This window comes from Tribolium castaneum, chromosome 1 (genome assembly GCF_031307605.1).
Source record: "Tribolium castaneum strain GA2 chromosome 1, icTriCast1.1, whole genome shotgun sequence".
NCBI lineage: Eukaryota > Metazoa > Arthropoda > Insecta > Coleoptera > Tenebrionidae > Tribolium > Tribolium castaneum.
Genome location: NC_087394.1, coordinates 10,368,009 through 10,387,455, shown reverse-complemented (window position 1 = coordinate 10,387,455; position 19,447 = coordinate 10,368,009). Strand labels below are relative to the sequence as shown.

The 19,447-nt window shown below is 32.0% G+C and overlaps 1 protein-coding gene across 6 annotated transcripts; it reads left to right on the top strand.

Annotated features, from left to right (window-relative positions):
- The first annotated feature begins 3,630 nt into the window (after positions 1-3,630).
- LOC103314504 (choline transporter-like protein 1) lies at positions 3,631-19,085 on the top strand. 6 transcript variants are annotated; one of them, XM_064355383.1, is made up of 15 exons: positions 3,631-3,783; positions 10,109-10,231; positions 10,282-10,424; positions 10,507-10,551; positions 14,181-14,205; positions 14,257-14,308; positions 14,357-14,465; positions 14,515-14,710; positions 14,759-15,443; positions 15,491-15,506; positions 15,562-16,769; positions 16,819-17,051; positions 18,445-18,608; positions 18,665-18,739; positions 18,796-19,085. In XM_064355383.1, the coding sequence occupies exons 1-9, from the start codon at positions 3,742-3,744 to the stop codon at positions 14,921-14,923; spliced, it is 900 nt and encodes a 299-aa protein (XP_064211453.1). In that variant the 5' UTR covers positions 3,631-3,741; the 3' UTR covers positions 14,924-15,443; positions 15,491-15,506; positions 15,562-16,769; positions 16,819-17,051; positions 18,445-18,608; positions 18,665-18,739; positions 18,796-19,085. The 6 variants fall into 6 exon arrangements, with proteins under 6 accessions (XP_064211453.1, XP_064211458.1, XP_064211449.1 ...); XM_064355388.1 differs by having other exon boundaries at positions 15,491-15,561; positions 15,608-16,769; XM_064355379.1 differs by having other exon boundaries at positions 15,491-16,769.
- The last annotated feature ends 362 nt before the right edge of the window (positions 19,086-19,447 follow it).

Sequence of the window (19,447 nt, the reverse complement as noted above, 5' to 3'; positions counted from 1 at the left end):
CATGTACAACACATATCTACCTGAAAAATATACAGGAAGGTGCATTTTAGCTAATTTATTATCGCACTTTCGTTATCTTAAAAATAAACTTAAAATAAAACCATTTTTTAAGAAGAATTCAATAATATAGGCTCCCATTTTTTTGCTGATGAAATAATGTTCAACAACGCATTTTACAAAACTAAGTATGTAATAAATAATGATTCAAAAATAAGGAAACAATTATACAGGGTGTCCGAAGTTTAAAAAAAATTATTACGCTATAATATGAACAAAGTTGTGCACTACTGGACAATTTACCTGCTATTATCAAACTTTAGAGCTTTTTATTTTTTTTATTTTAAGTTGGAACTGCCTCGACATTCGATTATAGTTTTATTATAGAACAGTTTTTTTTGTTTTAGTTTTATTTTCCCATACCTAACCGATTTCGTAGGTACTGTTGTATTTTCAATGTTTTATTTTCTTTTCAAAAATCTGCTCTAATTTAATTTTGTTTCCATTTTTATTGTATACTGTATTTTTGGATTTTATAATTTTTAATATTTTTATGTTTCACACTAAGTAATTAGTAGAATCACATTTTATTTTATAAATAAGAAATTAATATTTCTTTCACTTTTGCCAATAATATTTCGATTAGTTTGAAACAGTATAGAAAAAACAAATTACAAAAATTATTTGTGCATAAATAATTTTTAAATGAGGCATTAATCCGCCAAATAATAATTACGTTTTTCAAACTGCACTGGCGCCAAAAATAATTCGAAAAATACGTAACTTTGCTAAAATGTGATGTTTTTGGTTTTTACTTTTAAGAATCTTAACTGAGGTTACACCTACACAAAAACGTTTTTTTTTTGTTGTATAAAATATTATTTTTGTTACATTTAGGCTGGTCCATTTAAGTTTATACTTAGTTCTTAAAACAAAATAAGTAAGATCTTCGAAAAAGTGAAGTTCAGTAGATCAAACGTCCAGCGAAAACATCGAATCATTCGGCTGAAGTTTTACTTTATTTTATAATTTTACAGTTTTAGAGCTTTTGGATGTATTTCTCATGTTATCATATACATGTACAACACATATCTACCTGAAAAATATACAGAAAGGTGCATTTTAGGCAAAAGATTTTATTATCGCACTTTCGTTATTTTAAAAATAAACTTCAAACCATTTTTTAAGAAGAATTCAATAATATAGGCTCCCATTTTTTTGCTGATGAAATAATGTTCAACAACGCATTTTACAAAACTAAGTATGTAATAAATAATGATTCAAAAATAAGGAAACAATTATACAGGGTGTCCGAAGTTTAAAAAAAATTATTACGCTATAATATGAATAAAGTTGATCACTACTGGACAATTAACCTACTACTATCAAACTTTAGAGCTTTTTATTTTTCTTATTTTAAATTGGAACTGCTTCGACTTTCGAATTTTCTTTCCATTTTTGTTGTATAGTGTATTTTTGGATTTTATAATTTTTAATATTTTTATGTTTTACACTAAGTAATTAGTAGAATCACATTTTATTTTATAAATAAGAAATTACTATTTCTTTCACTTTTGCCAACAATATTTCGATCAGTCTGATACAGAATAGAAAAAATAAATTACAAAAATTATTTGTGCATAAATAATTTTTAAATGAGGCATTAATCTGCCAAATAATAATTACGTTTTTCAAACTGCACTGGCGCCAAAAAAAAATTCGAAAAATACGTAACTTTGCTAAAATGTGATGTTTTTGGTTTTTACTTTTAAGAATCTTAACTGAGGTTACACCTACAGAAAAACGTTTTTTTTGTTGTATAAAATATTTTTTTTGTTACATTTAGGCTGGTCCATTTAAGTTTATACTTAGTTCTTAAAACAAAATAAGTAAGATCTTCGAAAAAGTGAAGTTCAGTAGATCAAACGTCCAGCGAAAACATCGAATCATTCGGCTGAAGTTTTAGTTTATTTTATAATTTTACAGTTTTAGAGCTTTTGGATGAATTTCTCATGTTATCATATACATGTACAACACATATCTACCTGAAAAATATACAGAAAGGTGCATTTTAGGTAATTTTAGGCAAAAGATTTTATTATCGCACTTTCGTTATTTTAAAAATAAACTTAAAATAAAACCATTTTTTAAGAAGAATTCAATAATATAGGCTCCCATTTTTTTGCTGATGAAATAATGTTCAACAACGCACTTTACAAAACTAAGTATGTAATAAATAATGATTCAAAAATAAGGAAACAATTATACAGGGTGTCCGAAGTTTAAAAATAATTATTACGCTATAATATGAATAAAGTTGAGCACTACTGGACAATTAACCTACTACTATCAAAGTTTAGAGCTTTTTATTTTTCTTATTTTAAATTGGAACTGCTTCGACGTTCGAATTTTCTTTCCATTTTTGTTGTATAGTGTATTTTTGGATTTTATAATTTTTAATATTTTTATGTTTCACACTAAGTAATCGTTTTCTAATAAAACGATGAATAATTATTTTTAAATTTACTATCAGACTTTAGCATATAAACAATAAAAATTCACTGATTTGAATAAAAAACACTGACCGGCTCGTTTGTACAAGGAAAGAAAAAAACAGTGAAAATAATAAATTTGAATTTTGTAAATGTCATATAGAAAAGTTGTTTTACTTGTTGAGTTTTATTATATGGTAAAATTACCATATGTATTTCTGATACACCCTGTATGTTATTTATTTGTTTTCACATTCTGTGTTTAGTAATAATAACAATTGTATTGAGGGCACTGAGTTTGTAGTACCATTTTTTTTTATAAATTTTTAAAACTAAGGGCCGGTTTATAGAAACCTTTTTAAAAATTTTATTCGTTGTTAAAAGTTAACGTCGCCTATGAACCAACCAAATTGCTTCAATTTGGTCACGTGATCAGTTAATGACGCTTTTAATTGCGAATTAAATTTAAGACGCTTCTATAAACCGGTCTCAAATGTGCAAAATTGATTTATTTTTGGTTTTGACTGTTTTTTTGCTGTCTTTCCTGAACCTGTTAAAAAAATAATTGGGGAGATGTAGGTAACTAAAAGGACATCCTAATTCCTAATATGAGTTGAGAAAAACCACTTTTAATAAATTAATAATTTATACTGGATGGCAACGAAAACGATAACCAAACATGATAAATAGACTTTTTGTAGCTATAATTAAAAAGAAAAAAAAACAAAATTTGTTGAAATAACCCAACTGTTGCAGAAGTGCAAAGAAGAAGGTTTGTCTGATTGTAAAAAGTTGAAAAGTTGCATGGGCAAGTTGTGAAAATTAAGAGACACGTGTACTCTTTTTAATAAAGATTATAAGAAACACATTTTTTTAATGAAACAACTTCAATTTTTAAAATCATGTAACAATTTAGGCGCGAAGTATATTATACAAAATTACTTTTGGTTAAGTATAGGTAATTATTTAAATAATTATTACTAGCTGAAACTGTAATTTTTGTAAAATGAGGAGAGTAGTTACATTATAAATCTAAAAATTGGTAAGTGTTGCAGTTTGCTATCCATATCGATTTCCGCTGATTGAAATACTTGGAAGTTTGTTTATGTAATTATATTACATATCTATATTGCTATCTGCCCTTATCATTCCAAGTACCTTCGTTACACTTTTGCGTTTGATTGATTTAGAGGACGAGGAGATTGTAGTAGAAGTTTAAAATTGTATTTGTGTAGTGATCATAATTCTGATAATGGCAAATTCAAATCGGGGAAAACCGATTGTTGTTGAAAATGTAAGTTTACAAAAAAATAGTAGAATCACATTTTATTTTATAAACAAGAATCACTTTTGCCAATGATATTTCGATCACTCTGATACAGTATAGAAAAAAAATACAAAAAATATTTGTGCATACAATAAATAATTTTTAAGTGAGGAACTGGCGCCAAAAAAAAAGCAAAAAATACATAAATTTCCTAAAATGTGATGTTTTTGGTTTTTACTTTTAAGAATCTTAACAGAGATTACACCTACACAAAAACGTTTTTTTTATTGTATAAAATACCATTTTTGTTATATTTATTAGGCGTCCATTTAAGTTTATACTTATTTCTTAAAACAAAATAATCATGATCTTCGAAAAAGACCAAACGTCCAGCGAAAACATTGAATCATTCGGCTGAAGTTTTACTTTATTTTATAATTTTACAGTTTTAGAGCTTTTGGATGAATTTCTCATGTTATCATGTACTACAACTGTTAGGTTGGCAACTCTCACGTGGGCGACACGGGAGTTGGAGGGGGGTTTTTTGGCAGAGTGAGTTAGTTAGGTTATGTCGCAGAAGGGGCCTGGACGCACCCTCAATGCTCCGGGATATTAGTCAATAAACAGTTATAAGGTTGAATGGTCTATTTACAACTAACCTAACATGGTGTCAGTGTTTTAAAATCCGAATCCCGCTCGTGTTACAAATTGTGAGTGTAAAAACCACCACAACTATCACGATGGATGCACTTCAGGCACAAGTGGCCGAGTTGGAGCAAAAATATGCGGATCTCATGGCACAAGCACAGGCCCGGGTTCAGGCGAGTGACACACCGTCAAAGCAGGCTCCAACGAGTAGCATCGTCTTCAGCAACTCCATTCCGATTCCGGAGAAATTTTCATTCGAAAAAGAAGATTGGCAAGTGTGGATTACACATTATGAACGTTTTAGAACAGCAACAAAACTAGACAAAAGCACACAAGCAGAGCAAATTAATAGTTTATTGTTGCATATGGGGGCGAAAGTTACAAAGTTTATGGAGGCTAAGCAGAAACAGGAAACCGATTTTCCTAGTTACAAAGCGCTGAAAGAATTCTTTGATAACGAGTTCAAAGACACTCCTAATACAATCTACGCACGAGCTAAGTTTAACAGACGTGACCAAAGGGAAGGTGAGGACGCCCAAACGTACATCGCTGACGTCATAAGCTTGGCCAAAACATGCAATTACAGAGATTTGGAGGAGGAACTCATAAGAGATCGATTAGTTGTTGGAATTCGTGATGAAAAATTGTCGGAAAATCTACAAATGAATGACAAATTGACACTTAAAACAGCAATTGACAAAATAACTCAAGTGGAGAGGATTAGAACCGAAAACAGAGAACTAAGAGTGAGAGAGGAAACGGTAAACAGAGTAGCTAGAGACAAAGCCAAGAAATTTAACCATAAATCCGTGAAATATGAAGGAAAACAGCGCAGGAGCAAAGATGGAAAGCAACAAAGTGAACATAAATTTAAAGGTTGTATAAGGTGTGGAAATTCGAACACACACAACAGGATGGAATGCCCAGCCAATGGACAAACGTGCCATAAATGTAACTTTAAAGGCCATTTTGCATCCAGATGTAAAACAAAGAACGTAAACGCAGTGGAATCTGAAACCTCAATATCAGATGATACTGATGATAGCTATGATTCGAGCTATGATTGTAGGGAGATTATCAATATTAATCGAGTAAAGTTGGACAAACCTTGGGAAGCGGTAGCGGAAATTTTTAATACAAACATTGTATTCAAAATAGATACCGGAGCCGATGAAACCATAATATCTAGCAAAGAATTCAAAGATAAACTTCAGGGGAAAGTAAAGTTACAAAGAACAAAAACAACACTGTTGGGACCCGGAAAAGGAAACCAGAGAAAATTGGAAATAAAGGGAGAGATAGTAGTTCCTCTTAAATGGGAAAATAAGATAGAAAATGTTAGATGTTTCGTCGTTGATACACCAGATAACTTACTGGGAAGACCAGCCTTACAAAAACTAGACATGATCAAATGGACTGGCAAAGAACTCGTTGCGAGTGACAGTGTTATTAGACATGTAACTAGCAGAAAAGCTGATGAAAAATTCCAACATAAGATGATGGTGAAATATCCAGAGGTGTTCAAAGGCTTGGGAACTCTTAAGAATTTTGAGTACACAATTGAAGTAAAATCAGACGCACAACCTTGGACCTTAAACACGCCTAGAAGAATTCCACTCCCCATGATGGATGTAGTAAAAAAGGAGCTGGACAAGATGATTCGCGAAGACGTTATAGAAGCCATTAATGAACCTACTGAGTGGTGTGCACCTATGGTTATTGCAGCGAAAAAGAACGGAAAAATTCGCGTGTGTTCAGACTACACCGAGCTAAACAAGTGCGTTAATCGCGAACTGTACCAATTACCGTCGGTCGATGAGACAATTTCGAAACTGAAAGACGCGAAGTGGTTTACCAAGTTAGACTTTTCCAGTGGCTTTTGGCAGCTTAAACTTTCACCGCAATCGCGCAAATATACCTGTTTTCTCACACCATTTGGCAGGTATGTCTACAAACGCATTCCATTTGGGATCACCTCAGCACCAGAAGTTTTCCAAAAAACCATCAGCGGCGTAATCGGCAAATTAAAAATGGAACACGTCCATGTTCATGCTGATGACATCCTCATCACAGGCCGCAACGAAGCTGACCATGACACAAACGTGAACAAAGTGTTAACACTCTTATCGGATCACGGCTTGACTTTAAACAAATCCAAATGTGAATTTAAAACGAACAAGACCTTATATTTAGGATACTTAATATCCGAAAATGGTGTTCAAGCCGATCCCAAAAGCGTTGAAGCCATTAATAATTATCCCGCGCCATCGTCGGTAACCGAAGTTAGAACTTTCCTCGGCATGGTTAACTATGTCTCAAAATTTATCGTTAATACTTCGAAAAAAACCCAATCATTACGTGAACTACTGCACAAGGATAAACAGTTTGTATGGACAGATAAACATCAAGCGGATTTTGAAAAACTTAAAAGTGAAATCGCATCATCGCGCGTGTTAGCCAAGTTTAGCACGGACAAAAAATCGCGAGTGTCGGCAGACGCATCGTCTTTTGGTTTAGGTGCCGTTTTAGAACAGTTACAAAGTGACGGAAATTGGAAACCTACTTATTTTTGTTCGCGTACCCTCGAACCATGCGAGCAAGCCTATGCTCAAATTGAAAAGGAAGCTCTCGCCATTACATGGGCGTGTGAAAGACTCGAAAATTTCTTACTGGGCGCTCATTTTGAAATTCATACCGACCATAAACCGTTAACAGTAATTTTGGCCACCAAAGAGCTCAACAAACTATCCAACAGGCTACAAAGATTTCGCATGCGGTTATTGAAATTTAACTATACTATAGAATACGTTCCAGGTAAAACGTTTTTCGTTCCCGATGCATTATCCAGAGCACCAATCCAAGGCAGAATTCGACACCAAGACCCACTTCTAGAAGACATTCAAAATCTCTACATCAATTTCGTGATGCGTGAGGTCGTTACAGAAATTTGTTCAACGGAAGAAATCAAGTCTTACCAAAACAAGGACCCAACGTACAGCAAACTCAAAGAATACGTCAAAAATGGTTGGCCACAGAAACACAAAAGCGACCCGTTAGTCAGTAAATTCTTCTCTCATCAACAAGACTTAAGCATCGCTCATGACATTGTTTGCTACAAAGACCGAGTCGTCATTCCTGGTCCTCTTCAGAAGAAGTGCCTCTATGTGCTCCATGACGGACACTTCGGTATTAATAAATGTTTGGACCGGGCCAAAGCTACTGTGTGGTGGCCAGGTATCACAAGAGAGCTTAAAGAAGTCGTCGGGAAATGTGAAATTTGCATCAAACTACGCAGACCAACGGTAGATCCCATGTTACCATCCGAAGTTCCATCTAGACCGTGGCAAACAATTGGTGCCGACCTCGCAGAATATCATGAGTCAACTTACTTAGTGGTACAGGACTATTATTCCAAGTATCCTGAAATCAGAAAACTTCGCACCACCAAAGCCAAAGTTGTTATCGAGACCTTCAAAGAAATGTTTGCTAGACATGGTATACCCGAAGTTGTCCGCTCCGACAATGGCAAACAATTTGATTGTCACGAATACAGAACTTTCAGCAGAAAATATGGATTTAAGTTAATTACCAGTAGTCCCCATTACCAACAGTCAAATGGACAAGCCGAAAGTGCTGTGAAGCTGCTCAAAACGATATTGAGGAAAAATGAAGATCCATATCTTGCACTTCTTACCTACCGCAATACACCTACTAAATGTGGATTGTCACCTGCCCAACTGCTCTTTGGCAGAAACCTTCGAGACAGACTGCCAAGGTTACCTTCAGGGTTAAAACCTGCAACTATCGACCATGACACTGTCAGACAAACGTTAATCAACAATCAAGCAGAACAGAAGTCCAACTACGACAAACGACACCGAGTAACAAAAGAAGAGAAAAATCTAAAAGAAGGTGATCGCGTATGGATCATAAATATGCAAAAGGAGGGAGAAGTACAACGCAGATGTGAAGAACCAAGGTCATATTTGATCGAGACTGACGGCGGTTGCGTCAGACGAAATCGAAGACATCTTCAGCCCTTACCAGACAGAAATAATGAACCCGAACATGACCCAGAACAACCAGACGAATCAGAGGAACCAAAGAAAAGACCAATCAGAAGACCCAAAAGATACCAAGATTATTATTGTTATTGAAATATGTATATTTTGATACCTCAGGTAGTTAGTTTCATATTTAGCTTAGTTTTGTATTTAAAAGGGGGGATGTTAGGTTGGCAACTCTCACGTGGGCGACACGGGAGTTGGAGGGGGGTTTTTTGGCAGAGTGAGTTAGTTAGGTTATGTCGCAGAAGGGGCCTGGACGCACCCTCAATGCTCCGGGATATTAGTCAATAAACAGTTATAAGGTTGAATGGTCTATTTACAACTAACCTAACAACAACACATATACAACTAATTTGTTTGCCCTAAACTTCTAAAGTAATTTTTTAGCAGGGGAAAAAAGATATCCACACTCTCACACTTTAGATTTCCATGAAAGATAAAGTTCAGAGTAAAAAATTATCACTTTATCAAGATTGACTGTCTATCAGATATCAGAGGTCTCCAAGTGCGCACAAAAGTGAGTGGGGAACCACTGAAATTTTTCTTCTTAGAAGTTTACGTATCTATTCGAAAAAAAACATTTGTTTTGACCAACTTAAAGCATACATTATAAATGGGGGTGGTTCAGCGGCCGATAAATGAAGTTATAGCACGATAAAATACAAAATGAAAAGCACAAACGAACTAACAAATGATTTAGAGACCATATTTATTTTCCGTTATAGCAAAAATCAAATATAGATAGGTGTATGAGTTCAAAACTGGAGAAAAAACCCAAGTCCATTACCACAAGGTTGAAAAATGAGGTTAAAGGGACATGTTTCGAACCAATTGATTCATCTTCAGCCTTTTTTTTGAGATGAAATTACTTGGTAAAAATTAAATTAATTAAGAAAAAATATCCAAAATATATACTCGCGTGGTGAAGCAATTTTTCAACCTTTGTAACTTTGACAAAAAACTTGTGGTAATGGACTTGAGTTTTTTCTCCATTTTTTAAAACTATATAAAAAAAATCTTATATTTTTCGACACTGTCAAAAGTTACAGTTTTTCTCCTTTTACGATTTTTTCTCAATACGAAATGTCAGACTATTTTTAACAGATTTAAAGCAATTTTGAATGTAAAAAATTAATTTAAAGTTTTTGTTTTATCAAAGTTTTGTCAAAAAACAAGAATTTTGAGTACAATGGTGGTAATCTTGCATGAACGCCCCCTGAAATTCGCAAAAATACGGCCCCGAATTTGCTTCTTGCCAACCTAAAAATTTTCATAAAGTGTTCCGTCAAATAATGACTATTATGACATCGTACTTGATGACGTTGAGTGCTTTAAGATACCTTTTAAAGCATCAAAATGGTGGCAAATTACAAAAATAACTATTATTTTTAGTAAATAATAAATAAGACTAAACTAGAATGTAAAATAAAGAAAAACACAAAAGAAATAATTGAAAGTGCTATTTTCAGCGTTTTTATTTTGTCGTGTATTATTTTATTATTTTTTTCGTTGGTTTAATTACTATTGAAGTGCAAATGTTTCTGTATGACATCCCTTCCTATTTTGTTAAAAAGTTGAAGAATTTTTCAACAGTTTATCAAACGGCAATCTACATTAATTATTAAATTATTTTTTAGATCGCAACCTTTAGGAGAAGTCAGTCACCTTTGGACGTTTTTGTCATTCCTGAACTCTCCCAAAAAAGAAAATTAACTGACGTGCCCTTCCTTATAACATTAGCAATATGTGTTGTGGTTTTGGTAATTGGATAACAAATAAGTATTATTTAATTTTTTAAACAAACTTGTAGATGATAGCAATGATATACACTTTATATTATTCGGATATGAACAGATTTACGAATGGGTATGACAACTGTGGTAATGTTTGTGGTGAAAAAAATAGTCATGTTGATGGGATACCCTGTTCTGGTCAAGACATGACGAACAAGCCGTAAGTCAAACAGTAATTGTATATTTTCCGAAAAAAATGAATTGGAAACCGACCCTAATTATAATTATTGTTACTGTTTTAGATATCTAGTTGGCGGGAAGTGTGTTGAGAGATGCGCTGATGCAGAGTAAGTAGTTACTACAGTATTGAAGGATTTTTTATTTTAACAGTTGGAAAACCGTAATTCATTCATTGTTACAGAATATTTAAAAAAAATTGTTTTATGCTCAGTTTTTTTGTTATTTTTAGGATATCTTGTGAAAAAACAAAAATCTGTTCTTGAAACTATTTTACCAAATACTTAACTGATGCTTTTTTATTATTTGGTGCAATATGTTCTTAATTGTGGACTAATCTGATAAAATATATTAAAAAACTCTTCAAAATTATAACAGTTACTGTAATACGAGTACAAATGTTACCTTCAAGGTATTTCTATTTTTATAATTTCATTAATAACTATTTAGAACTTATGTAATTTTTTTTATGTTTGAAGTACTTGTTAATCTTAGTAGTAATTTTGTTAAGTGGTTTTGTTTGTTTCCAAATTTAAAGGGTCTAAATACGTATTTGAAGTTAATTTCTCATCTCTACTCTCTGGGGGGAAAATTACTAAATTTAATTCAATAAAACCATTCTTTTTCCTTTTCCGAATGTTTTGATACGGACACAGACAGCAAAAGGAGTTGTAGCTTAAATTTTGTAAAAAGCTAATCAAAATTTCACCTTGTTAGACCGAAATTGTGTGAATTTTCCGTTTTTCAAAATTTTATAGTTTTTATAGTGATAGAATAAAAAATCACCAAATGGCTACTTTTATTTACTGAATAAGCAATAACATTATTAATACCTATAAGAGAAAAGTTATTTTTCACTGCGGTGTTTTTTACTTTGCAACAATGGCTAGGGACATTTCATAGGTTGGTATCGCCACTGTTGAGATGGAAACGATAGTTTTTTTATCATAAGTGACAGTTTATGTCAATTTGATGATTGCTAGACCTATTACCAACCCATCAGCAAAAAGAACTAAATTATCAAAAAAAAATTTTTTTGAGATATTCGTTACAAAAAATATTGTACCTAACTTGTTTGTAAAGCAATTTCCCACATTCACATTTCATGCAGCACTCGCTCCGCTCGTGCAGCAAACAAAGTGCTCATGTGGAAAATTTTATTTTTAAATTCGTTTATTCTGCCTTTTTTGAGCATATAAGCACGTTTTAGAGCAAAATCATGTTTTTTCTCGATATTTCGCTAGAAGAGACCGAAAAATCGCCAATTTAAATCCAAAATCATCTTATTTTTGTTATCTTTTTTGAGCACGTTTTTCTGATACATACGCAAATATTATTCAAAGTTTTGATAATTTTTTATAAATTGGGTGTTACTTATAGCCCTTTTGCAGTCGTGTGGACGTAAAGACTAAGCTTTTTTTTGAAAAATTTACCTAAAATTGAATACAAGTAATTAATTTTTGGGTCTCGACCTAGAAAAAGATAAGATAACTTCATCTTTTTCTAGGTCGAGACCCAAAAACTGACTAAAAAATCACAAAATAAATGATAAATGTTCTGTTTTGGAGTCAAAAATTTACCTAAAATTAGATGACATAAATAATTAGATTTTGGGCTTCGACCTGGAAAAAGATAAAATAACTTCATCTTTTTCTAGGTCGAGATCCAAAAACATACTAAAAAATCACAAAATAAATGATAAATGTTCTGTTTTGGAGTCAAAAATTTACCTAAAATTTACCTAAAATTAGATGACATAAATAATTAGTTTTTAGGCTTCGACCTGGAAAAAGATAAGATAACTACATCTTTTTCTAGGTCGAGACCCAAAAACTCACTAAAAAATCACAAAATAAACGATAAATGTTCTGTTTTGGAGTCAAAAATTTACCTAAAATTAGATGACATAAATAATTAGATTTTGGGCTTCGACCTGAAAAAAGATAAGATAACTTCATCTTTTTCTAGGTCGAGACTCAAAAACACACTAAAAAATCACAGAATAAATGATAAATGTTCTGTTTTGGAGTCAAAAATTTACCAAAAATTAGATGACATAAATAATTAGTTTTTGGGCTTCGACCTGGAAAAAGATAAGATAACTTTATCTTTTTCTAGGTCGAGATTCAAAAACACACTAAAAAATCACAAAATAAATGATAAATGTTCTGTTTTGGAGTCAAAAATTTACCTAAAATTAGATGACATAAATAATTAGATTTTGGACTTCGACCTGAAAAAAGATAAGATAACTTCATCTTTTTCTAGGTCGAGACTCAAAAACACACTAAAAAATCACAAAATAAATGATAAATGTTCTGTTTTGGAGTCAAAAATTTACCTAAAATTAGATGACATAAATAATTAGTTTTCGGGCTTTGATCTGGAAAAAGATAGGATAACTTCATCTTTTTCTAGGTCGAGACCCAAAAACACACTAAAAAATCACAAAATAAATGATAAATGTTCTGTTTTGGAGTCAAAAATTTACCTAAAATTAGATGACATAAATAATTAGATTTTGGACTTCGACCTGAAAAAAGATAAGATAACTTCATCTTTTTCTAGGTCGAGACTCAAAAACACACTAAAAAATCACAAAAGAAATGGTAAATGTTCTGTTTTGGTGTCAAAAATTTACCTAAAATTAGATGACATAAATAATTAGTTTTTGGGCTTCGACCTGGAAAAAGATAAGATAACTTCATCTTTTTCTAGGTCGAGATCCAAAAACACACTAAAAAATCACAAAATAAATGATAAATGTTCTGTTTTGGAGTCAAAAATTTACCTAAAATTAGATGACATAAATAATAAGTTTTTGGGCTTTGACCTGGAAAAAGATAAGATAACTACATATTTTTCTAGGTCGAGACTCAAAAACTCACTAAAAAATCACAAAATAAATGATAAATGTTCTGTTTTGGAGTCAAAAATTTACCTAAAATTAGATGACATAAATAATTAGTTTTTGGACTTCGTCCTGGAAAAAGATAAGATAACTTCATCTTTTTCTAGGTCGAGACTCAAAAACACACTAAAAAATCACAAAATAAATGATAAATGTTCTGTTTTGGTGTCAAAAATTTACCTAAAATTAGATGACGTAAATAACTAGTTTTTGGGCTTTGATCTGGAAAAAGATAAGATAACTTCATCTTTTTCTAGGTCGAGACCCAAAAACACACTAAAACATCACAGAATAAATGATAAATGTTCTGTTTTGGAGTCAAAAATTTACCTAAAATTAGATGACATAACTAATTAGTTATCGGACTTCGGCCTGGAAAAAGATAAGATAACTTCATCTTTTTCTAGGTCGAGACCCAAAAACACACTAAAAAATCACAAAATAAATGATAAATGTTCTGTTTTGGAGTCAAAAATTTACCTAAAATTAGATGATATAAATAATTTATTTTTGGGCCTCGACCTGGAAAAAGATGAGATAACTTCATCTTTTTCTAGGTTGAGACCCAAAAACACTCCAAAATGACAAAATAAATAATAAATATTCTGTTTTTGAATTAAAATTTAATATTTAAACAAACAGCTAAAACAAATCGCAAAGTCAGCAAGACAAAATGAAACCTGGATAACACAAATAATTTTTTTGGTAACAGGTACTTAAGGACAGGATCATCATTTTTTATATCCTATTAAAGATCTTGTCCTGGCATTTTTACTTTTTCATATAATGTGAATAAATGAACTAATGATTTAATCCTCCACCTTTTAGCTGTAGCACCTCGGATGTCTGGAACGTAAGATTCCAAGTATTAAAGTAGTACATTTTCTATAACTACATATTTCAGGAATTCAACGAAAAGTTGGGACCTATGGCAATAGTTTGTTGCATTGGACTTGGTAGATTTAAATTTTGTTCCGAGCAAAATGATGATGAAATTTTTGCAGGTCTTTCCATTATCGCATTATTTTGCTTTCGCTATTTTGTGGACGTATTTGTTTGGACTATGCTGATAGGTGCTGTCTTACTAATGTGCGCACTCACAGGATATATTTGGTAAAAAAAACAATCACAAGCACATTTTTCAACAAATTGATTCTTCCAGGTATTGCTACGCCAATCAGTCATCAGAACAAGGAAGCGGCTTATTGATAGGGGCTATCATTTTCACATTCATTTCGCTTATTTTTGCAGTATTTATTCTAGTGCTGAAAGACATGATTAAACTAATAATCAGGTTTTACGAGGAAACCATCAAAATGGTATTCGCTATGCCTCTAATTCTTCTAGAACCTGTCTTGGTATTAAAAAATTTTTTTTGGAAATTTTCATTTTGACAAAATTTCCAGACTTTTATCTCCATTTTTGTGATTGTTGGATTATGCGTTTACACCTTTATTTTAATGAACCACGCTGGAAAATTGCAAGAAACTGGTGACTCATCCTATCCGTATCGTATCAAAGCCAGTAGATATACTAAAGTAGCGACACGGACCTTGACAGGGCAACAATAACGATTATATACTCTAGAGAGGGCGCAATTATCGAAATTCGACATATACCGCATTATTTACATAAAATGCGTAGCCTTGAAAAGCCTTAGAAAGTGCGTTTTGTCCCTGTTTCTACGTTTAATCTTCACTCAATAAAATTGCTAATGGGGATGCTCAAAAGAGATATTCGTTAAAGGTCACGTTAGATGATAGATTTAAATCGAGAATGTATTTAAACAGGCAGTTTAGTTTTCCAAGGCTCGACATTTTTTGTAATAACGCTGTAATTTTAAAGGTTCGTCAAATTGTCAGTAATTTTGAACATACGTCAAAACTGTCAAGATTCTCTCACTTTTGAAAAATTGGTAAAGAGCACAGTGATTCTAGCGTTCATCTGTAGTTTTACTGTGGTTATTGGTTATGAACAGATTTCATGGAACTTTCAAACCTGTGCTTAAATCACGTAAATAATAAATCGACACCAAAAACATTAAACAAAAGGGCCTCCAGACTGTTCAAAGTCGTCCACATTACGAAGCAGGTCTGTGTGAGAATACTGGAAACTCATTCAAACAAAAATTGTTTCAGAAACATAAAGTGTTAGGTACCAACTTGAAAGAGAAATTTCTAAGATACCAAATTTTCAATAAGTATTTCAGGTAGATTTAAACAATACTTCCTTGAAAATTCATTCTAAATTATTAGATTCTGTCCTAATGGGAAAGAATTTAAGACCGCTCTGCTTACACTGACCTTCGTTTCACAAAATTTAATGCATCTAAATCTGGGAATTGTAGCGAATCGAAGTTTGATGGACTTTTTATAGCCACTTATTTATAGCAACTATGTTATACAACATTTAAATAATAAAGAGAAATTCAGGTTGTATTATTTCTATTTCTTAGGTAATATCGAGGTGTAAACCGTACCTCAAATGGTTTCCTGTAATTTCATCATGATTCCTTCTGATTTTCCCTAAATTTTTAAAGTGATTTCCTTAAAATTTCTTTATTTACTTAATTTTGTACACTGATTTCTTCTGCGGTTTACCTCTCGGGTAATATTGAAAACATTTACTTTTCTTATTGCGAAAAATGTCTTGGTTTCATAGCAGTTGTTTATAGTGTTGAGGGAAAAAATTAAATTTAATTAAAAAAAAATAAATCGACCAATTTAAAATCTTGGAGTAATTAAATACGATAAACTGTAAAAACACTTAGAGAGGAGTTTATTAAAATTAGAAATGTAAGTATCACAATTTTTTGAGATCAAACAACTATTATTTTGGAACGTGTTTTTGGCTTTTTCGTTAAATACATAGTTCAAATTCTTTAAAGGAATGAATTCACTGTTGAAGCGCCAGCACCTTCTTCGAAATGTCCATAAGAGTTGCTGTACTCTGCGCATTCTAAAAGCCTTTCTCATTGCAATGTTCAGTTGAATTTAGGGACGATCTGATTTATTTTTACGTGAGTGAAGCACAAGTTTGAAAGTTTCATGGTATCTGTACACATAAACTGTAATAACCAGGGTGAAATTATAGACGATCACCGAATTTATTGTTCTGATTCACCAATTTTTCAAACGTGAAAAAATCTTGACATTTTTGACGTACGTTTTTGAATTTTGATGGTGGAGCCATCTGTAGAGTGTATAATCGTTATTGTTGCCCTGTCAAGGTCCGTGTCGCTACTTTAGTATATCTACTGGCTTTGTATCGTATGAGCCGGTATGACTATATTCCAGATGGTGGTATGATTTTTGCCATGGTATTTGCCTGGCTTATGATGTTATGGATGGTGCAGTTTGTACTAGCGTGCCAACATATGGTTATTTCAGGTGCAGTGGCTAGCTATTATTTTGCACGGTAATTTCTAATTAATAATAAATAAAATATGCAAATTTTGCGCTTCCAGAGACAAATTTGCCTTGGTATCGCCGATCTACAGCAGTTTTTACAACTTAATTCGGTACCATCTTGGTACCGTTGCATTTGGTTCTTTGATTATAACTGCCATTAACATCCTCAAAATAATTCTTCGAGCATCTGCGCGAGAAAATGCTTTCATGCGAATAATTTACGTTTGCTGTTTTAGACCACTTGAAGATTTAGTCAAATACATGACCTCGATGGGATATATCGTTTCAGGTGCTTAAGCTACTATTTAATACTTATTTACTTTATTCGAAACGATAAAATGGTGTTTTATCCACTGTTCACTTATGGTAAAATGAAATTTTATCGTCACAATCACAACCATACAGGCTGTCCCAACGATTCGAAAAAGCTCCATAACTTGTTTATTATTGGAGATATTGACTTTTTTTTAGATTATAGCCACGTTTCAGCTGCATATTTCTAAAATATTGCGGTATATATACAGGGTGTCCCAATGTTAAAAAGTACTAAAGTTATATTTTTTCAAATGGAACACACTAAATTTTATTGCATTTTTGGACGTAGTTTAGATTTTAATCTAAACTTGTATTGGTCGATTTTGTTTTTGGAATAATTTGATTTTTTTGACAAAAACCCGTTTTATTTAAAAATTTATTAAACAAAAACAAAGATTCGTAGAAAAGTAGAACCACGTTAAAGGGAAAAGTTCAGATTTAAATCTCTTCCAATTGTTTAGTGCAAACGTAGAAAAATTAAGAAGTTTGTTAAAAGTGGAATAACTTGAAATAGTTATTTGGAACACCCTATTTTATGTTTTTGCTTCTTAAAGATTATAAAATTGTCTATCTAAAAACATAAAGTTCCAAATAACTAAAAAGATAACTTTATAAATTACTTTCAGCAACTCCAACACAGAGCATTGGTTAGAGTTTACAGGGTGTTTCACGTAATTTTACGAGGTCTGCGCCTGTAAAATGCATCAACAATACATATTCCAATGTGAACTTGATTACAAATTTTGAAAAATTAGAGTCTTTTCTAGATTGTTCAGCCCTTCAAAAAATTTTAACGTTTTTAGTTAGTTAGCAATTGAGTTCGATAGATTAGAATCATATTCATTCCGTTTTTAGATAGAACACATGAAAATTATATATACTATGTAGTTGTCAATCAAACTAATGTGAAGGATGGGAAATTTTTTGTATATGATAATAAAATTTACCATTATCTTTCAAGCGCCCTTGAAGATACAATTCAATTTTATCATCTTGTAACATGAGATCGAAAATAAACTGAATTAGAGCAGGCCGTGCCTGCCAAATTTTAGACACATGTCGAAAATTGACAGAAATCTAACCTCATCAAACATTGCTTACATTGTAGAATGCTATTTTAACAAGTGAAAAAATAAATGGGGAGTGTAAATATTCAACTGGTGAATGATGAATTTTTAAGCAGTTATTTGTTAAAATATAGAAACAGTTTTTCTGGATATCTCCTTAGTCTCTACTTTTTTTTACAACACGGTGTTTTGAAAAGAAATTTGGCTAAAGTTACACTTCCCTTTCAAGACTTGCTCTAATTCAGTACATTTTTGATCTCATGGTATAATAACCTTAATTAAAAATTAATTGTTTTTAAGCTATTCATGGCCAACCTCTGTGCAGATCGAGTGTCCGTGCTGTGAATTTAATCATTAGCAATTTATTGAGTTCTGTGGCGATGAATTCGATAGGAAATTTTGTGTTTTTCATGGTAAAATTGCTTGTGGTTGCTATCACTGCAATTATTGGTTATTTTATGTTGGTAAAGGGACCACAGTTATAAAAATCCTTTCTTTCTGGTAATTTGATATTTTCCAGGATTCCGTCCTACCTGTTGTAATTGGAGCTGTGTTTGCGTTTTTGTGCATTCACTGTATCTTCGTTGTTTTCGAGGTGCTAACAACTTTGAATTAATTTTCTGTTGAGTGTTCGAATTAATTTCCTTTTAGATTGCTGTAGATGCAGTATTCATCTGTTATTGTGAAGATAACTGCCTTAATAATGGTACAACTGAACCATTTTATGCAACTGTGGAGTTTTACCAGCAGGTGAAGAAGGCGCAAGCCGTGACGAAAAGTATTGAAGCAAAGAAGAAAAAGAAATGAAATAACTTATCAAGTGTTTGAATTAAATAAACGTAAACTGTTTGTTAAATATTTATTCATTAGGTGTAACTACACCCTGTAAACTACTATGTCCTTATAATTCATGTAAAAATGAAAAATACGCTTAATACATACGATTATTATTTTTTTTTGAAGAGTACCTACCTAAATAAAATTAGTCTAAATGCAGTTTGGTTCTATATTATCTGTTTATTCATTTAATATCGAAATGAAAAATTTTCAACAACTTTACTATTTGTTCCTCAAAATGTTTTACAAGTTTTTTCTGCGAGTATTTAATAATAGTTAAAAAACAAGTGTTATTAAAACAAAGTCCTTTTACATTGGAATACTGTCCATCTGAGATATTCATCATAAATACCGACCTCAATTTGCGAAATAAAACAGAAAAAGTTGTTTCTATTAACATTTTTAAAATGAATGAATAGCGAGAATAAATTTCAAATACAGCAACTGATGCTGATCAGGGTAATCG